Genomic DNA, 20,869 nt, shown 5'->3' with positions numbered 1-20,869 from the left:
CATTTAAAACATTTAAAAAAACACACAAACTGCTCTCCCGCAACGCTGATTACACCACGAGAGGCATAACTGAAGTCGGGTCGGGTTTACTGAAATGGCGGAAGTTACGCTCCGTTGCATACTACACTCAGTCCATTGGATTTTGCAGGAGTGAACCATCTTGCTCCGCTCTATGATTTTTGTCCAGAACCAATGACTCCATCGAGTAACAAGTCATATTGAAGAATTGGAAAAGGCTGCAAATCATACACTGTGGAGGATCAGGTAATTAACAAAACAGACTGTATAATTCTGCCCCAGACTTTGTTCTTGTTTTTCCTCTGTTGTAATAGAGTGTTGTTATTCTCTACAGATTCAAGTTTTTCTACAAATCTATATATTTTAAGAAATTAGATCTCTGGAGAAAAATTAACAGTGACTTTGAAACAAACAGCAACCTTAGGAACTTACAGTATATCTGAAGATGTCAAGATATTTCTACCGCTGGGAAAATCTCAAATGAGGGACATGATTACATCATTTAAACCTGAGATGTGTAAGAGCATCACTTAGATTGGTTTGATTTGGTTTATTATTGTTTATTTTTGTTATCTATGCACCAAGATCATTCTGCACATGAGTACATCAGGTTTGCAAAAGAGAAAATAAACACTGCAAAATATAGTGTTACTGATGCAGAGAAAGTACAGGTGAAAAGTACAATTGGAAGATGGGGAATATATCCCCAGCATATAAGATTCATTTGCGTGTGTGATAACAGTGGGAAGAAGCTTTCTTGAATCTGGTGGGTCTGCCTGATGGGAGAGGGTGGAAGAGGGAATGACAAGCACGTGAGTGGTCCTTGATTATATTAGCTGCTTTCCCAAGGTAGTGAATCCTGGAATTCTTTAATCCTGAGGGTTGTGGAAACTGGATCACTGGGGAATTTGTGGAGGAAATCGCTAAGTTTTTGAAAGAACAGGGAACTAAAAGCTACAAGGGGGATATGGCACAGAATATGAGATGAGGTTGAGTCGGATCAGTCATGATCCGATTGATTGGCAGGTGGGCTCGATAGGCTGAGTATGCTGGAGGCAGATTACGGCAGCCAATTAACCTACCAGCCTGCATTGTCACGGGGAGAAGATACAAACTCTACAGTGGAAACGCTGATGGTCAGATGGAACCAGGATTACTGGAACTATAAGGCAGCAACACCAACTACACTCCTGAGCAGGTATCCTGAAATTCCACGCTCCCAATGTGCATAATTGATTTTAGAGTCATGCAGCACAGAAGGGGGCCTTTTCCCCAATATGTTGACCATCTAAGCTGGTCGCACTTCCCCACGTTTGGATTATTTCCCTTCACTTCCTTCCCGTTTATGGACCTATCCAAATGTCTTTTAAATGCTATTGTGTCCGTCTCCATCGCTTCCTCTGGCAGCTCGTTCCATATACCCCCCCCCCCCCCCCCCCCCCTTTGTGTGAAAACGTTGCCTCTCAAGTTCCTATTAAATGTTTCCACTCTAACCGTAAACTATACTCTCTAGTTCTTGATACCGTGGGGAAAAGACCCTGCATTCACCCTTTCTATTCCCGTCATGATTTTATAAGGTCACCCCTCATCCTCCTGTGTTCCAAGGAATAAAGTCCTAGTCTGCCTGATCTCTACCTATAGCTCAGGCCCTTGAGTCCTAACAACATCCTCAAAAGTATTTTCTGCACCCATTCCAGCTTAATGACATCCTTCCTACATCAAAACTGAACACAATACTCCAAGTGCAGTCTCACCTACATCTTGTACAACTGTAATATAATGTTCTAAAGCCTACACGCAATTCCCTGACAGATGAAAGCCAAAATGCCAAAAACCTTCATCATCCTATCTATGTACTTGTATGCCGAGATGCCACTGCTCCACAACATTCCCCAGTGCCCCTCCATTCACTGTGAAGATCCTGCCCTGATTTGACTTCCCAAAATGCAATGACTCACCCTTATCTGCATCAAACTCCATTAGCTATTCCTCAGCCCATTTGCCCAGCTGATCAAGATCCCCCTGTAATTCTTAATATCCTTTGCTGTCTACGACACCACCTACTTTGTGCCATCCATAAACGTAATGATCATGCTTTGTAATTCTCATGTAATTGTTGATATAGACCACAAACAGCAACTGGTCCCACACTATTCCCTAAGGCGCACCAATTGTAACACACCTCCAGTCCGAAAATGTCCCTTCTCCGCCACCCTCTGCTTCCTGCCATGAATCCAGTTCCTTATCCAGTTAGCGAGCTCTCCCTGGATCCCAAACAATTGAATCTTCCAGAGCAGCCTATCTATCAAAGACCTTGTTGAAATCCATATAAACAATGTTTACAGCCCTGCCCTCGTCAATCTTCTTGGTTCTTTTTTAAAATAATTCAATTTTGTGAGATACGATCTCCCAAGTACAAATAATCATGCTGACTATCACTGTCTATCCAAATGCATGTTTTCTTATACCTCAGAATACCTCTCCATCAACTTTCCTACCACAGATGTCAGGTTTACTGGTCTATAGTTCCCGAGGTTTCCTTTGCAACCCTTCTTAAATAGGGGTACCACATTAGTTGGGCTTGCCTTGAAACCGCGGTAAGTGCACCATTCTTCCCCACACCTTCTCCCTTACTGCTATCCAGGGATCTATAATGTCATTCCAGATGAAGGGATAGATTCACCTGAAACTCCTCCAACCTCATCTACTCGTCTACATTTGGTACTCGCGATGAGGCCTCCTCTAGGTCAGCGGGACCTAGCACAGACTGGGCAACTGGTTTTGAGAGCACCTGCATTCTGTACCCACACCACTGTCCATTCTTGCCGTTCTCCATTGTCAGTATGATGCCCATTGTAAACTCGAAAGCCAACACCTCATATTCTGCCCGGTAGTTTACAACCCAATGCTTTGAATATTGAAGTTTTCAGTTTTGGGTAACCCTCACCTGTGCTTCCCAGCCCCCCCTTCTGATCCACCTTCAGTCTTCCCATTTCTGTCCCTTCCCCCATTCCCCACTCTGGCCCTCCATTACCCATTTTGTCTCCTAACTCCCTCTGAATACATCATCACACTTTACCCACCATCTGAAGATAGACACAAAAAGCTAGAGTAACTCAGCGGGACAGGCAGCATCTCAGGAGAGAAGGAATGGGTGATGTTTCAGGTCAAGACCCTTCTTCAGACGTCTGGACTCGAAACATCACCCATTCTTTCTCTCCAGAGATGCTGCCTGTCCCGCTGAGTTACTCCAGCTTTTTGTGTCTATCTTCGGTTGAAACCAGCATCTGCAGTTCCTTCCTACGCAGCTCCCCATTCTGGTTCCATTTGATCTTCACCCCTCCCATAACTGTTCCCATTATCACTTTACCTATTTATCTGATTCCTGCACAGCCTTTGTATCTCCCATTGCCGCCCATTCCCCATCTGACTCCATCTGCCCATTATTATTCATCCATCCCCAGTCCTCCAACCAACTACCGGCCCCTGTCTCACCTCTATCCCTCTCCTCTGCTTACCAACTATCTCCCATCTCCACCTTCAATGCTGTTGAAGGATTTCAACCCAAAACATTGACAATACTCTCCTACCTCAATCCCCCCTCTCCCCCCCACACACATACCCAGATGCTGCTCAACCTGCTAAGTTCCAACAGTTTGTTTATTGCTTAAGATTCCAGAATATGCAATCTCCAGAGTCTCAGTAAAACCTGATATGTGGTTATTTAATATTTATTTTGTGTTGTGTGGAGGACTTTGACTACAGATTTGCAGCAATATTTTGCATATTACAACAGTGACACAATTTCAACAAAGTACTTCTGTGGGTGGGAAAACTTTCTAACTTGCCCTTGTCCTCTGTATGGAGAGACAGTGAAACGGAGGGCAGCTGGTGGTGCAGCTTTTACCCGCGAGTGATGGCTTGCTGCAGGGCTGCTTTGTTTTTCCAGGGTAGCTTCAAGCATAAGCTACAGAGCGATGAAATTCAGTTACTAAGGATTGAAAAGGGAGGGTCCAGAGGTCATGCTGAACATGGGCAGACTGAGATCCCGCTCAATGTGCAATTTAGTTAATGGCTGCAACATGATAGTCCAGTTAAGTTAATCTTATTAGATTTATCTTGAATAGTATGCACAACAAATGCAGTTGTGTCCGCTGAGTTGCTGCAGACCATGGACATCTCAACACTCGTGCTGTCATAATGTGTCTGGGAGCTCAAACATTGGCCAGTAATGCAACCAATTCTAAGAAATATTTAAAAGCAGAGTCAAGTTACGGCAGATGCTGGAATCTTTTTTTAAAGCAAGCTGCTTAAGAAACTCAGCAGCTCAGGGAGCATCACACAAAACCAACCTCCCTTCTATTAACTCTATTTATACCTCACACTGCCTCGGCAAGGCCACCAGCATAATCAAGGACGAGTCCCACTCCGGCCATTCCCTCTTCTCCTCTTCCCCCATCAGGCAAGAGGTATTGAGGTACACGCACGTCCAGATTCAGGGACAAATTTTTCCAAACTGTTGTCAGGCAACTGAACCATCCTACCAACAACTATAGAACAGCCCTGAGCTACTATCTACCTCATTGGAGACTTTATCTTGCACTAAACATTATTCACATTATCCTTTTATCATTTATCATTATGGAGAATCGATTCTAATCATAGATTGTCTTTCCACTAACTGGTTAGCACGCAACAAAAGCACGCTAGAAAGGGGGGAAGAGTAACGGATAACATGGCCCAGATGTAGAAGGAGGTGGAGGATCAGTATGGGTTGTCATCGGGAAGAGCAGGGAAATCTTACTTGAACAAGAATTAGGATCAGAAAAGCTGATCCTTTCCAACAGGAGTAGAGTGTTTACCACCTGTGAGGGGGAGAATAAAGATTGTTGGAAGATTCAGTATTTCCTTTATTATCATTTCACTGAGTACTTGCATACACAGAAGAAACGAAAAATTGTTTCTCATCAGTTCCAGTCAGTGCAGTTAATAAAAACAGAATAAATACATACAACTTTAAAATTAACATATCTAAAATAGACCTAAAATTGAGCTAAAAACAGACATTCGGACCGAACAGTGACTTTACCTTGACAGGTGTCTAGCTGTCAAAGTTTGGGCGAGGTTAGATGTGTGGGGAGAGGACACAGTCCGTTAACCAGTCTTATTGCCTGTGGGAAGAAGCTGTGTAGCATCCTGCTGGTTCTGCAGCTGATACTCCTGTACCTCTTCCTAGATGGCAGAATGGAGAAGATGCGGTGTGATGGGTGATAAGGGTCCTTAATAATGGAGATCATGTAGAACCTGACCATGTTTCCTTGGAAGGGCAAGGTATCCAGGGTTAGGGTAGGATGTGTCTACGCGGAGAAGCTGAGAGGGGAATCCCGTACCCTGGGGGATGAATGGCATCCTTACTGGTGTTGAGAGAATGACATGGTAAGCTTTGTAACTAATAGCAGCAAGGTGGCTTGGTGAGAGAAGGGTAGCAGGTGATCCAGCCTAAGATCACAGCTTTGGAAAGAGCCAGCAAGCACCCATGTTTAGAGACTACCAGGTTCCAGGAGCTAAATAAAACAATTGAACTCAAAGGTTGTAATCTCTTGATTATAAATTAAGCCATACACGCATTAGTTTAAGGTTAAGAAGATTAGGGAGTTGAACACGGCTGAAGGAATGATGTGAGGAGGGGGCTCATTTTATGTCACAGAAGTGCACTGGGATCAGTCTCATGGCCTGAGTGCAAATATAGATGTTGTGAATTATAGATGGTGTTGAGGCACAGGAACGGATTTGAGTGAAAAGTTAGTTGTGGTTATTATTTGAACGGGAAGGGAGCAGAATTGGCCAGAAGAAGTTTTAAGCTCTACGGGTCAACAGTTAGAATCTGAAATATCCACATAGCGAGAATGATTTCAGCTAACTATAGGATATGTGACTTTTTTGATGTGAAGGTAAGCCACTTGAGTAACTCAGTGGGTCATGTAGCATCTCTGGAGAACATTAATATGTGATGTTTGGGGTTGTTTGTAGGTAAGGTACCTAAATTGAAGATTTCAATGTTCAGACCATTAGGTTATAAGTTGCCCAAATGGAATATGAGGTGCCACTCCTTCAGTTTGCATGTGGGCTCACATTAGCAATGGAGGCGGCCTAGGACAGAAAGGTCAGCATGTGATGGGAAGGGGAATTCAAATAGTTACCAACTGAGAGATCCAGCTTGCCTTGGTAGACTGAGCACAAGTATTTGGCAAAATGGTGGACTAGTCTACGCTTCGTCCCGCCAATGCAAAGGAGGCCACATTGAGAACACCAAATGCAGTAGATAGACCAGGGGAACTCTGTCGTTGTTCCCTCTTCTTGGAAATGGAGTGAGAGCAAAACTACAGGACAAAGATGAAACGCAGGTGAGGATCCAATTGGTGTAAACTTGTTTAGGATCACAACAGAACCAATACCAGCATAGCTGTCTGCCTCAGTCAAGAAATCTTGCTGGATTTGAATGTCATTTTATTATGTTAACACTGAAAGTAATTATTTCTACAAAGTAATTATCTAAAATGTACATATTTTATTATAAAAGTACAGAGATTATATAGCTTAATTTTCGTAAAAGATTACAAATCGGAATAAAAAAGCTAATTTTATTTCTCTATTTTCAAAATAAACTACATAGAATTAATTAATTGGGATTAATTAATGAAGGTAAAATTAATGTAGGTTCCTTGTTGATTTTTCAGGACATGGTTACCAGGAGTAAAGACAGCATTTATTGTCCTTGAAAAGATGGTCACTCACCACCAACTTCCATCTTTCCCCTTGTTTATACCAAGGTTTAAATATTTTTTTTGTTCTGTCTCTGGCTACTCCCGGTGAGAGAGATGGACTAAAACATTTTTATAAGGGCTTTCAATTTTGCACAGGCTAGGTATTTTGGGTAGATATAAGAGAATGCAAACATTGGAATCTGGAGTAAAAAACAAACTGCAGGGAGGAAATCAGCAGGTTAAGCAGCATCTGATAGTCAATGTTTCAGGTCGAGACCCTGCATTAGGATAATATTTTGGGTTATTCATTTGGATGTCCACTATTCAGTGAGTTCTTGCAGCTCCATTCAATGGCCTAGGTTTCCTTTGTATTTCCATATTTTTCTTGAAATTGACAACAAACCACTGCCTTGCTGGGAGCAAACTTGTATGTCCAGATCAGTGATTCAAGATTCTGGATGCCAGATCAATGTTCCTGCAGTCCTTGGTAAAGCATTTATTGAACAGATAGAACAGATTCCCATGGACAGTATGGCTCTCCATTGATGGTCTGAAATGTTTATACATTTTAATTATTAAATGCTTGAGGTTTTGAAGGATAATAGCTTCAACTAATTCTCAACCAGAGAGTGCTGTAAATTTCGACCAAAACCAACAAAAACTCCCAAATGATCAGTGGCTCATCATCGATGGAAGGATGTAAAACAGATGTGTGTGTGCATCCTCTAGTAATATACCTTACATTGTGTAACGTTCAACCATGGCCGCATGGGCATTTACTCCTCCACTACCATAGTATAGATTATGCTCTCGCAACATTGGTACAGAACTTAATGTAATTCTAAAACAAGGTAGACTTGAGAAGCTAAAGGGCCTGTCCCACTTACGCAACTTTTTCGGCGACTGCCGGCACCCGTCATAGGTCCTTACAGGTCGCCGAAAATTTTCAACATGTTGAAAATCCAGCGGCGACCAGAACAAGGTATGACTCTTTGGGCGACTACTCACGACCATACAGGCTTCACCCTGCGACATGTCGTCAAGGTGTCAAGGCAAGCTGAAACTGTTTCCGCGAGTAAAAATTGGTCAGCATGATTCTTTTGAACTCGTAGTGCACTGGTAGTGGGGTCGCTATGTAGTTATAGGCAGTCGAGGTAGCCGTAAGCAATCTCCTTTGCTAACCGTGCATTTAAATTGGCTCATTGGAGTTTTCAGAACCAAGGAAAACCGACCGGTAATGTTAAATGCCCGCTAAACTTTATTAAATGTCCGGCTTTTATAAAGTGTCTCCTTCTCCCCCATTCTCCCCCCCCCCCCCACCCCCTCTCTAACGGACTTACCATACAGTGTGCCAGCGTCTTTTACCTCCCTGTTCATCATGGGTGTGGATTTCAGACAGCGCTCCCCCGCTTTCCCTGGGCCCCGCATTTGCGATGTGTTTGTGTGTGTGTGTTTGTGTGTGTGCGTGTGCGATGTGTTTGTGTGTGTGGTTGGTTGATCCAGCTCGCAGTTTCATTGCTGACGGTTGATCCAGCTCGAGGTTTTTCAGGCGAGTGCCCCCGAGCTTGAAGATCGAAGACAGTTGCTGAAAAGTCGAGTAAGTGGGACAGGCCCTTCAGTCTTATTCCATTTAGATGAACCAAGTGGACCGGATTCTTGGGCTGTTGTAATGGACCTAGATCAGATACCTGAACATCATGTGTTATGATGGACACAGAGCAGGCTGGGACTCTATTCCCTGGAGTGCAGGAGGATGAGGGGTAATCTTGTAGAGGTGTATAAAATCATGAGAGGAATAGATCGGGTAGACGCACAGTGTATCTTGCCGAGAGCAGCGGCATTGGGAACCAGAGGACATAGGTTTAAGGTGAAGGGGAACGATTTTATAGGAATCTGAGGGGTAACTTTGACGTATGGAACAAGCTGCCAGAGGAGGTAGTTGAGGCAGGACTATTGCATCATTTAAGACAGGTACATGGATAGGACCAGGTTTAGAGGGATATGGGCCAAATGCAGGCAAGTGGGACTAGTGTAGATGGGACATGCTGGTCGGTGTGGGCAAGTTGGGCCGATGGACCTATTTCTACGCTGTATCACTCTATGTATTGATTATTGTGTATTTATCGTTTGTTATTGCATTAATGGGCGTATAAAGCTGCAGCAAGTAAAAATTTAATTGTTCTGTTACCAGTACACGTGACAATTAAACACACTTAACTCTTTCAGCGTTTGAATTTTACCAAAAGTAACCTAAATATGCAGCAGTTTGAATTATTTCACTAACATTCCTACTCCAGACCATCTGTACAGCCTCCGTTGCCTACTTCCTCCTAGCCTGGCATAACCGGGAGGCCGCCAGAGCTCAATCATTTGTACCCACAGCGGCCTGAACCATTTACATCTGTTGCAGCAATAAAAGGGCAGCCAACGGGAAGAATAATTTGAAGAGGTGGCAGCAAGCCATGGTGAAGTGAGTTTTGGAACCCTTATTGGGGAGAAGGCAAGAGAATGGGGTTAGGAGGGAGAGGTAGATCAGCCATAATTGAATGGCAGAGTGGACTTGATGGGCCGAATGGCGTAATTCTGCTCCTATCACTTATGACGTTATGACCCTGTAATGTGGGGCAAACTGCGTTACTCCGAGTTCCACTGGTCTGGGGAAGAGGGGATTGAGATTCTCACTTTAAACCCGATAAAACTACACTGAAAATGGAATGGACCAGGAAGAACGGTGTTCACTGATCATATATACTGGAAATATGGGGGAAGTAGACGGGAAATGAAAACTTGTAACTTCTGAGGTTTAATCAATTTATATCTGTTGTTTGAATCACCAAGCTTGAATTTCCCAGACTAGTGGAACTCAAGTTCAAGTGAGTTTATTGTCATGTGTCCCTGTATAGGACAATGAAATTCTTGCTTTGCTTCAGCACACAGAACACAGTAGGCATTTACTACAAAACAGATAAGTGTGTCCATATACCATAATATAAATAGATACACACATGAATAAATAAACTGATAAAGTGCAAATACTCGGAGTAATGCATTCAACAAATATTGAGGGTGACGGCAGATAGATTTATTAATACCTAAGGGATCCATGGGATTTAAGGGGGAGAGATAAGATAGTGAGGTGGATGAATAGCTCCAGTAGTACTGAATGGTACAGTGGAGCGGCTCAGACATTCTTGCTCCTATTTTCTATCTCCCCTGCCCTCCCCCATCTCCTTTTCACTTACACCTGGACCTCTTTGGAGTTCATGTCCAGATAGCGTGAGCTGATCCACTGGATCTCGAACCAGTCCCTGAAGCCGTTGTTGCCGCAGCAGTGGAACTCGAAGTGCAACTCGTCCACGGTCTTCTTGGGGGAGCACCCGCTCGGGGTATCAGTGTCTTTATAGCACCTCATGGTGCGCTGGAGGCACAGGTGGAGGGACCTCTCCATCATGCTCCAGGATGCAGAAGGTGAAGAAAAGGGTGCAGGTGATGTAAGGAAGCATGAGCAGCCTCCAGCGGGAGAACTTGTTATCCCAGCAGTCGTGGCTGATCTTGGCCCCACAGCAGGTTGACACCACAAGCAATGGCACCGACCGCCACCAGCATTTTGGGGACCGAGGCCGTCCCCTCACCCGCCAGCACCTCCCTGCGTTTCCTCATCTCCAGGCGCAGGTAAACTCCCAGGCTGATCAGAACCACCCCCGTCAGCACCGACACCCAGTTTAAGATCCACAGCACCTGGGCCAGTTTGTCTCTCCTGCTTTTGGTGAATCTCACTCCAAGAACAGCCATGGCCGTGACCGCAAGAAGACAGGGTTCGGTTCGGGCACGACCCTGAGGTGACACGATCACGGGGTAACCTTCCTGCAGAAGGCAAATTCAGTAGAGTCAGGAACCTACACGGCACAGAAACAGGCCATTCGGCCCAACTCATCCACACAACCAAGTTGCGTAAGCAAACTAGTCCCACAAGTCTGTATTGGATCTACAAAATTCTTAAGGGGTTGGACAGGCTAGATGCAGGAAGATTGTTCCCGATGTTGGGGAAGTCCAGAACAAGGGGTCACAGTTTAAGGATAAAGGGGAAATCTTTTAGGACTGATGAGAAAAACATTTTTTACACAGAGTGGTGAATCTCTGGAATTCTCTGTCACAGAATGTAGTTGAGGCCAGTTCTTCGGCTATATTTAAGAGGGAGTTAGATGTGGCCCTTGTGGCTAAAGGGATCAGGGGGTATGGAGAGAAGGCAGGTACAGGATACTGAGTTGGATGATCAGCCATGATCATATTGAATGGCGGTGCAGGCTCGAAGGGCCGAATGGCCTACTCATGCACCTATTTTCTATGTTTCTATACTCCTCCATACCTTTCAAAGTGTCTTTTAAAACTGGTAATTGTTCCTGCTTCTAACACTCTCTCTGGCAGCTTGTTCATGTGAAAATGTTGTGCCTCAGGTTCCTTCTACATTTTATCTTTCTCGCCTTAAACCTACGCCCTCTGGTTTTAGACTTCTGTACCCTGGGGAAATGACTGGGTCTACTCACTTTATCTCTGCTACTCATGACTTTATAAACTTATTTCTTTGAAATGTGACAATGATTTTGTCAACATTTGTAAAGTTTTTAAAATTAAAACTGAGAATCCCGGAAGCATACAGTGACGCTGGACTAATCTTTTCGGGACTGCCAGAGGTGAAAATCTTCAACGGAACAACCACGATACAATCTCTGGAAACACTCGACAGTTCAGAGGGTCACTGCCGTGAGGTGCAAGTTATCGCTTCCTTTCCTCATGATTAACTTTCATGACCGGAGTGAGGTTCGTGACAAAATACTGAAGCAAAAGTTGGCGGTGAGGTGGAAAGGTGGGAGAAGAGGCGGTGGGAGAGGGCGGATTTCTGAGTCTAGTAAAAGGCACTCACCGCCTACACCGGGGGGATGCGGGGAGGGGGCGTAGTGCAGGCAAAGGGCAGCCCATTCTCACACTCCACCCGGCCCTCTACCCCTCAAACCCTTCCCCACCAGCGCATCTGCAGGTTTGGACAAGACTAAATCTAACCAAGTAACAGCAATTTTAAAATCGAGAGACATTAATCTACAGAAAATGGATTCTGGACAACACAAAGTGCTGGAGGAACTTAGCCGGTCAGGCATCGTCTGTGGAGGGAATGAACAGGCGACGTTTCGGGCTGGACTTTTCTTCAGACTCAAAGAAACGTTCTCTGCCCATTTCCGTCCACAAATGCTGCCTGCCTCGCGGCACTGCTTTCTCCAGCACTATTTTGTCTTTGGCTCTAGATTCCAGCATCTGTAATATTCTCTAACTTCAAGTAACCCTCCCCCCCCCCCCCCCCCCCCCCTCTCTCCACCCCCCCCCCCCCCCCCCCCCCCATATAGCACCGGTTTCAAAGTTGTCTCGTTGTCTGTAACTCGTTTTCACCAAACAAACTGCTAACAAAATGGCCCGTTTCCTTTATCATTGTTAATTTTTTGCATCTTTCATTCATTTGTTCTGTATCCCTCCACATCACCGTCTATATCTCTCGTTTCCCTTTCCCCTGACTCAGCCTGAAGAAGGGTCTCGATCGAAACGTGTTTTCTCTGCCTGTTTAAGAAGGAACTGCAGATGCTGGAAAATCGAAGGCAGACAAAAATGCTGGAGAAACTCAGCGGGTGAGGCAGCATCTATGGAGCGAAGGAAATAGCCAACCCTTCTTCAGACTGTCTTCTCTAGAGATTTATCTCTAGATGTTGTTTGACCCGCTGAGTTACTCCAGCTTTTTGCGTGTATCTTCGGTTTAGACCAGCAACTGCAGTTCTTTCTTTTACATATTACATCTCCCTTTCTTCTTTCCTTACCAATCTGTGGCATTAAGTGGGATTTCCCACATGGCGGGTGGGAAATGATGAATTGCCCGAGGCTCTTGCCGTCCACCCTACCGAGCCGCGTCGCTATGGGGGTTATTGTAAGATATTAAACAGACCTGTGCGGGTGAGCGGAGGATCCGCAGCCCCGGGGATGTGTCCCCACTTGCGAGGCCGCGAAGTCGACGGGCGACTGGACGGGCAGGGGTTAATCAAAGGGTTTAGTTAAATGGGTTTAGCCGGGATTCCTTCTGTTCCCACTGTAATCCCCCAGAAACAAACACGCGATGTAATCCAGAACATCCCTTCTATTTTCCTTTACAAAAATTACTCTAATGTTCCTATCTTCTTCTTCTTGCGTTTGGGGCAGCAGAGGTTATGTAACGCCCTCCACCAAAGATCATAGAGGAGCCTCTATGATATTTGCCCTCCACTGTCAGGCGCTAATAATGTACCGATGACATGATTATCTGACAGAGTTTTTAAGGGGAAAGGGTTTCAAGTGCTGGATGTCAGAAGATCAAAAGCTGTAATCTAGTCTTTCCAATATTAATTCAGACCAAACCCGTAAAATGTGCTTCGCTGGGTCAGATCTGGCGGTCTGAGGAGATGTCGAGCGGCAAATCTGAAGTCCCGGGACGACGAGGTCGCTCGCCTCTCAACCCCCACCTTCCCGAACGACCCTTGCCGCCATCGTCCCCCCCACCCCCTCTCTCCCTCCCCCCTCTCCATCCCCCCCCCCCCCCCGGGGGCGGGAGCCGCCTTCTCCCCACCCCCCTCGCATCCACTCGCCCCTCCCCAACACTCCCCATTATATCCCCCTCCCACACGCCCCACATGCACCCCACCCAGCCCACTCCCCAGGCGCGCCTCCTGTGAGAGGGCGAGTCCAAGTCATCGTGAGTTCAACCCTGGTGCAGTCTGTTGCAGCTTCCGTGCGGTTCCATGAACCTCGCCTGGAATTATACGGCGGCGGAACAATGAAACCACAAAAAAAAAATCATCGGACATGTTGCAAATATTGATCGGATTGGGCAGCCTCTCAGTGGGTAGTCGTGAAGCAGAATCAACGTTTCTGGCCGGTGACATCTTCTGTTTTTGTTTCAGGTTAACAGCAACTGCGGGTGAGTTTAGATTTGGTCCAGGCGGGACTTTACAAAGATGTGTAAAGAAGGAACTGCAGATACTCGTTTAAACCGAAGATAGACACAAAAAGCTGGAGTAACTCAGTGGGTCAGGCAGCATCTCTAGAGAGAAGGAATGGGTGACGTTTCGGTTCGGGCCGAGACCCTTCTTCAGACTTCACAAGGGTGTGCAGTCTGTCCGGCTCCAGCCCAGCGATAGCCACTTCCCCCCCAGCAACCTCTCCCGTGTCTGTCACACAGTAATCGGCAGCGAGAGTAGATAGTTCTTCCCTGCCGCCCGTCTTCCATCATCTACGCCTCTTCCCTCCCTCGCCGCCTCTTCTGTTACCAGTACACGTGACAATTAAACACACTTAACTCTTTCAGCATTTGAATTTTACCAAAAGTAACCTAAATATGCAGCAGTTTGAATTGAACTCTGCAGACACTGGAAGGAAATGTATCAACGATGAGGTTAGAAGGCGTATCCTGACACCAGGGTAGTGGTATATGGAATAATCTGCCAGAGGAGGTAGTTGAGGCAGGTACAACCACAACATTCTGCCCATATCGATAATAGTACAGTGATAGAGTTTCTGCCTCACAGCCCGACAAACCCATGTTCAATCCTCACCCAAGAGGCTGTCTGGGTGGAGTTTGCATGCTCTCCCAATGATCGCACAGGTTTCTCCAAGGTGCTCCACATTCCACAATCTGACTGTAAATTTTAAAAATCGCCCATGGTTCTCAAGTGGGTTGTTACATACGCATGAAAATGCATCTGAAGAAAAATTTACAGCCAGATTTATCACTTCTGAGACTTTTTAGATACCAAAGGAATCAAGAAAAACCACAAATAATGCCTTACTGTTGATGAAATGCAGTGAGCAAACGCGATAATTCCCAATAGTTTCAATTCCGATATCTGCACGGCCAATGTTTACCAAGCACTTTAGCTGTTGTTGTCCCTTCACCTCTCGCTTCTCTTTACCTTCATTTCGCTTCACTTTTAGAATTCTGAAGTTGGGTACATGTCTCTCACACTTACCCCGACTTCCACAATTTTTTACAGCGCAAAAATTCAACATTTTGGCGGTTTTTAACAGGTAGGAAAGTACGCGTTTCTTGCATTAATAACATATACCGGAAGTTATGGATGTCCTCCAGATGGATTGAGCAGCTCCGTGCATCAAGCCCTATGACCCAGTGACCTTACGTGCAACCCCCCTATAAAGGAGAGATTTATTTCAGCAACTTGGAACTCACTGTTGTTAGTCATCTATATTAACGGTTTGGGTAAGAAATTAGTTCACATGGTTAGTAGGTTTGCTGATGATATAAAAATTGGTGGTACAGTGAATAGTGGAGATTATTTAAGATTACAATAGGATCTAGATCATCTGGAAAGATCGGCCAACAGAATGTGAGCCCAGTTATGTAATCCCGCAGTCTTGCTCCATGCTATCCAGTGACCGGCTATGTGTGAGTCATGCTGTGAATTTTGAAGTGGAAGAAAGCAAGCTCTGAACTCAGTCTCTCTCATACTTGTTGTATTACCAGAATATCATATACCCTCAACTCAGACCTATTTATTCATTGTCACTGAACATAAATAGCTCCTCACGCTCTCCAATAACATTACTCAATACATTCCATTTTACAGTGATTTTTTTTTTCCATGCAGTTGCAGTACTTTATTATCTGAAACATAATTGGTATTGGTTTATTGTAATTTCCCCTAAGATACAGTGCAAAACATTATCTAAACAAATCACAAATATATCCTGCAGTGCAATAGAGAAAATAAGCAGAATGCAGAATATAATGTTGCAGTTGCAGAGGAAATGCAAGAGCCACAATGAGGTAGATTGGAAGATCAAGAAATTAATCCTTACCATGTGAGGGATTTGTTCAAGAGTTTGATAACAGTGGTGAAGAAGCTGTCCTTCAACAGCTAAAATGTTAGTTCTTTTCGTGCTTGGATGATATTGCACATTAACAGTTGTTACTCAGTGATTGAAACGCAAGGAACTGCAGATGTTGGAATCTGGTGCAGATCAAGAGTTCCGCAAGTGTTGGTGCTGGGTCGCTGCTCTTCACGTTGTAAATTTATTATTTAGATGAGGGGATTGAAGGCTTTGTGACATTATACGAAAATAGGTGGAGGGGCAGGTAGTGTAAAGGAAGCAGGGACTCTACAGGAGTACTTGGATAGGTTGGGAGCAAGGGCAGAGAAGTGGCAGATGGAATATAGTGTAGCATAGTGTAGAGTCATGCATTTTGGTAGTACGAATAAAGGTGTAGGCTATTTTCTAAATGGGGAGAGAATCCAGAAATCGGAGGTGCAAAGGGACTTGAGAATGCTGGTGCAGGATTCCCAAAATGTTAATTTGCAAGTCGAATCTGTAGTAAAGAAAGCAAACGCAATGCTAGCATTTATTTCGAGCGGGCTTGTGTACAAAAACAGGGATGTAATGCTGAGGCTCTACAAGGCGCTGGTCAGGCCGCATTTGGAATATTGTGAGCAATTTTGGGCACCATATCTGAGGAAGGATGTCCTGATTCTGGAGAGGGTCCAGAGGAGTTTTGCAAGAATGATCCCAGGATGAGTAGGTTAACATATGATGAGTGTTTGACAGCACAGGGCCTGTACTCGCTGGAGATTGGAAGAATGAGGGGGGATCTCTGAAACTTACAAAATAGTGAAAGGCTTGGATAGAGTGGTTGTGGAGAGGATGTTTCCACTAGTGGGAAAGTCTAGGACTAGAGGTCATAGCCTCAGAATTAAAGGACATTCTTTTATGAAGGAGATGTGGAGGAATTTCTTTAGTCAGAGGGTGGTGAATCTGTGGAATTCTTTGCCACAGATGGCCAATTCAGTGGATATATTTAAGGCAGAGATAGGTAAGTTCTTGATTAGTACGGGTGTCAGAGGTTATGGGGAGAAGGCAGGAGAATGGCGTTGGGAGGGAGAGATAGATCAGCCATTATTCTACCGCGAAGTAGACAATTGGCCGAATGGCCTAATTTGCTCCTATCATTTATGATCTTTATGAACACAAAATGCTGGATTAACTCAGTGTGTCAGGCAGTATATCTGATCAATAAAGACTGACGTCTACTATAAACCCACCGACTCCCACAATTGTCTTGACTACACCTCTGCCCATCTTGTCTCTTACAAGGATACCATCCCTACTCGCAATCTCTCCTTCTCCACCGCATTTGCTTCCACAATGAGGCTTTTCACGTTGGGACATCTGAGATGTCCGCTTACTTTAATAAATGTGGTTTCCCTCTTGCTGATGTGAATGGATCCCTCACCTGTGTCTTCTCTGTGTTCATAGTTCTGTTCTCACTCCCCTTCCTCTTTATTCCCCTGGTTCTTACCTTTCAATCCACTATATTCAACACATCCTCCCACATTTCCGCCACCTCCAATGTAACACCACCATCAGTCACATTTTCCCGTCCCCACCTCTTTCCACCCTAACCCTAGCAGCTCTTCCAGGTGATACAGAGGTTCCCATGCACCTTCTCTAACCTCATCTACTGCATTGTGTGTTCCGAATGTGGCCTCCTTTACATCGGAGGGACCAAGTGTAGACTGATTAACTGTTTCTCTGAACCATTGCAGTCGGTCTTCCAAGGCCTGCTGGATCTCCTGGTTGTTAACCATTTGAACTCCTCTTCCCTTCCTGTCCAGGGCCTCCTCCACTGCCACAGTGAGGACACTTGCAAAGAGGAGCAAAAGCTTGAGGAATTCATATTCCGCTTGAGGAATATTCCTCCTATTCTCCAATTTTATGTAACACCTCCCTTTTAATCCTCTCTCTTTCCTGTGGCCCAGCCCATCCCAGTGCACACCCATTTCTCCCACCATCCCAAAACCCCTTTGCAACATGTCCGCTTCCTATATCCCTACCTTTACATTTAACTCCTCTTCCCAATTGTCTAACTCCCTTTTGACACCTTTTCATCTCTAACCTTTGTCCACGCATCAGTGAATCACATTCCTTCTCCTAATACTTGCCAGGCTTTGTCCTGCTCCCAGGTACACAAAAATGCTGGAGAAACTCAGCGGGTGCAGCAGCATCTATGGAGCGAAGGAAGTAGGCAACGTTTCGGGCCGAAACTTTGCCTATTTCCTTCGCTCCATAGATGATGCTGCATCCGCTGCGTTTCTCCAGCATTTTTGTGTACCTTCGATTTTCCAGCATCTGCAGTTCCTTCTTAAACACTTTGTCCTGCTCCCACCTCTTTTCCAGCTTTCTACCCCACTACAATGTCTGAAGAAGTGTCCTGACCCAAAACATCACCTATCCATGTATTCCAGAGATGCTGCCTGACACGCTGAGTTACTTTAGTGTGTTGTGTTTTAATACGCAATAATATTCTGGTGGAAATACCACTCCTCTCTTTGTACTCAAAGAGGCATGGTGCACGTCCTGTAATGTTGATGGTTCCCACAAGGGGGTGCACTCAACAAGCTGAAAGTTATCCAACTTTCTCCTTTCACTGGGAGTGACTGGAATGTATCTCTGAAAGTGGCCAGTACAATTGTAAGAAATAATGTATTTGTTTTAATCCCAAATTTCTATTTGTATTCTGATGAGTGTGGTGGGCTAATGATTTTCAGCATTAATATGGAGTCAGACTGCAATTAAACACCAGGCAGGGCCATGAATCTGCAAAAGCAACTGTGTACATCTCTCTGCATACACTGTTTAAGAAGGAACTGCAAGATGCTGGAAAATCGAAGGCAGACAAAAATGCTGGAGAAACTCAGCGGGTGAGGCAGCATCCTTCGCTCCATAGATGCAGCCTCACCCGTAGAGTTTGTCCAGCATTTTTATCTGCATACACTGTCTGACTTGCTGAATATCCCTGGTGTTTTCTCGTTGTAGGTCACACAGTAAATTCAGCTGAACGTAAGTTTTGATCCAATTTAATTTTACTGCTCCAAGTTTAAGAAATTAAGCCCACTACCTTGTTTTCAGTAAATATCTCTCCCCCCCCTGTTAAGTTATTATTGAACATGCTGCTGCAGGCTCCAAAGCACAGCAGTTGAATAAATATCTCCTCATCTCCCCTCTGCCTTTTGTGCCATTGAGTAGCAATGTTACAAAATCAAGTCTGCAATTTATCTCACCAGATAAAGCATAAAAAGAAGTGTGATTTGATACCTAATTCACTTTCATATCTTCAGTATTCAAAAAGTTATGGCCATTCATACTCGGAAATTAGCATTTTGTTCCCTATTGCTTTTCCATTGTCTTAACACAAAAGCTGTGATCGAGGACAGTCAAAAGCCCATAACTTTCTTGAAAATTAAGAGAACTGAATGAAATTTTCAGTTGTTATAATAATAATAATAATAAATTTTATTTAATGGGCGCCTTTCAGACATCTCAAGGACACCTTACATAGATTAATAGAAATAAAAACATATAATCAGAATAAAATAAGTAATAAAGACATCACAGAGACACAAATTAAAAACAGAATTCAGTCCAAAAACAGAAAATCAAAAACACAATGTGAAGAGAGAGCAGCGGCAGCCAAAGCGCGCCAGCGTCCACTCTCCCTTCACGGCAGCCATCTTGGACACAGACTTACAGGATTACATTAGACAAAAAAAATCATCCCCCCACAATGGATACCACTGTGGAGGAAGGCACAAAGTCCAGTCTCCACCCCAAGTTCACCCCAAAGTCAGGCCTATTGAGGCCACCGCAATTGCCTCTACGGAGGCCCGATGTTCCTGGCCGTTCTGGACAGGTGGTGTTGCCCCGGCGTCGGGAGAGTCCTCTCGGCGGCTGGGCCACCTGGAACGGCCGCTTCCTAGCTGGAGACCGCGGCTTCCGGAGCCGACAAGGCCGCGCCGGTTTGGAGCTCCCAGGCTCCCGATGTTAAAGTCGGCGCTGCCCACTCCGCTCCACAGACCCGCAGCCCGGAGATGTTGCTCTCGGCGGTCCAGCTCACCAGAGCTCCAGCGCGTCGATCCACGCGGCGACCCAGGCAAGGCATCGCCCGCTCCACTCCGCTCCGCGATAGCGCTCCAGCGCTGTGCTGCCACCGAGGCCGAGGTGCTGGGCGGTCCCCACCAGGAAACGGCGCTCCAAGCCCGCTGGTAGGCCACGAGGACGGGTCGACGGGCAGCCCGGAGAAAAAGCTGCCTCACCGACCAGGTAGGGACCTAGAAATAAAGTTGAGACCTACCCCCCACATTAAAAGGTCCATATCCCCTACAAACGAAAAACAGGACTCACTAAAAACTATAAAAAAAACGAATTAAAACGGACGGCTGCTGGCTAGCAGCCGTTCACAAGATTGAAGCATTCTGAAACAAATATGAAACATCTTACTTGGATGACCAGAAATTAAAGCATATAATTAGTTAATTACCTAATTGTAGCTAATTACAAAATTGACCGTTATGACGGAAATAGTAATAAACACCCAGACTGCCTTGAAAATTCAAAAATGTGATATTCTCAAGATCAGAACTTTAATATTATTGCATTATATTCTGTAAGTCCATAACAGATAGGTAAATAAATTACAATTTCTAGCAATAGACCAAGTCTTTATGGAGAAGATCAGTTGCTAGCTGGTACATTGGCATATCATAATCACTAGCATCATCATACTCCTCAGATTGTAACCGATAAGCAACTCTGTACACCTTGTTTTTCCTCAATTTTTCAATTTTGGCATTGTAAACTACAAGTTTTTGCTCTTCAAACCACGCATGACATGCCTTTCTGCCCACTACTTTCCCATTAAGAATGTCCTGTAGATCATCACATTTGGAGTAGTCCAAATTCGGATAATCTCTGCGAATACTGTCCAAATCAGTCTCTTTTGCTGGGCATTTGGATTGACAATTTTGCATTTCTTCTTCGGAGACATTTGTTTAAAAAAACTGAACAGCATTAACAGAAACAAGTTATTATTAGGTAGAAATTATAAAGTTAAATGCTAAAACAAATAGTAAATACCCAACAAAAAAATCATATTCATCAGTTTCATCATATCAATTAAATTCATCTAAATTCAATTACTAGATTTAAACATTTATCCATTTCTTATTTTT

At 44.6% G+C, this 20,869-nt stretch overlaps 2 protein-coding genes across 2 annotated transcripts in view; one reads left to right on the top strand and one right to left on the bottom strand.

The window, feature by feature from the left end:
* Window positions 1-9,842: 9,842 nt before the first annotated feature.
* LOC116976810 (photoreceptor outer segment membrane glycoprotein 2-like) lies at window positions 9,843-13,034 on the bottom strand. Its single transcript, XM_033026750.1, is given in 4 exon segments — window positions 9,843-10,237; window positions 10,239-10,342; window positions 10,344-10,646; window positions 12,766-13,034. Coding segments are annotated over 3 exon segments (552 nt in total). The 5' UTR covers window positions 10,575-10,646; window positions 12,766-13,034; the 3' UTR covers window positions 9,843-10,020.
* A 500-nt stretch (window positions 13,035-13,534) lies between these two features.
* The window catches only part of ttbk2 (tau tubulin kinase 2), a 202,463-nt gene continuing 195,128 nt past the window's right edge, over window positions 13,535-20,869 (top strand). The window contains exon 1 of the mRNA XM_033026748.1: window positions 13,535-13,770. The gene's annotated coding sequence lies outside the window, so the exon portion shown is untranslated. The remainder of the gene's footprint in view (window positions 13,771-20,869) is intronic.

Source organism: Amblyraja radiata, chromosome 9, assembly GCF_010909765.2.
Source record: "Amblyraja radiata isolate CabotCenter1 chromosome 9, sAmbRad1.1.pri, whole genome shotgun sequence".
Taxonomy (NCBI): domain Eukaryota; kingdom Metazoa; phylum Chordata; class Chondrichthyes; order Rajiformes; family Rajidae; genus Amblyraja; species Amblyraja radiata.
This window is presented reverse-complemented; position numbering and strand designations above follow the sequence as displayed.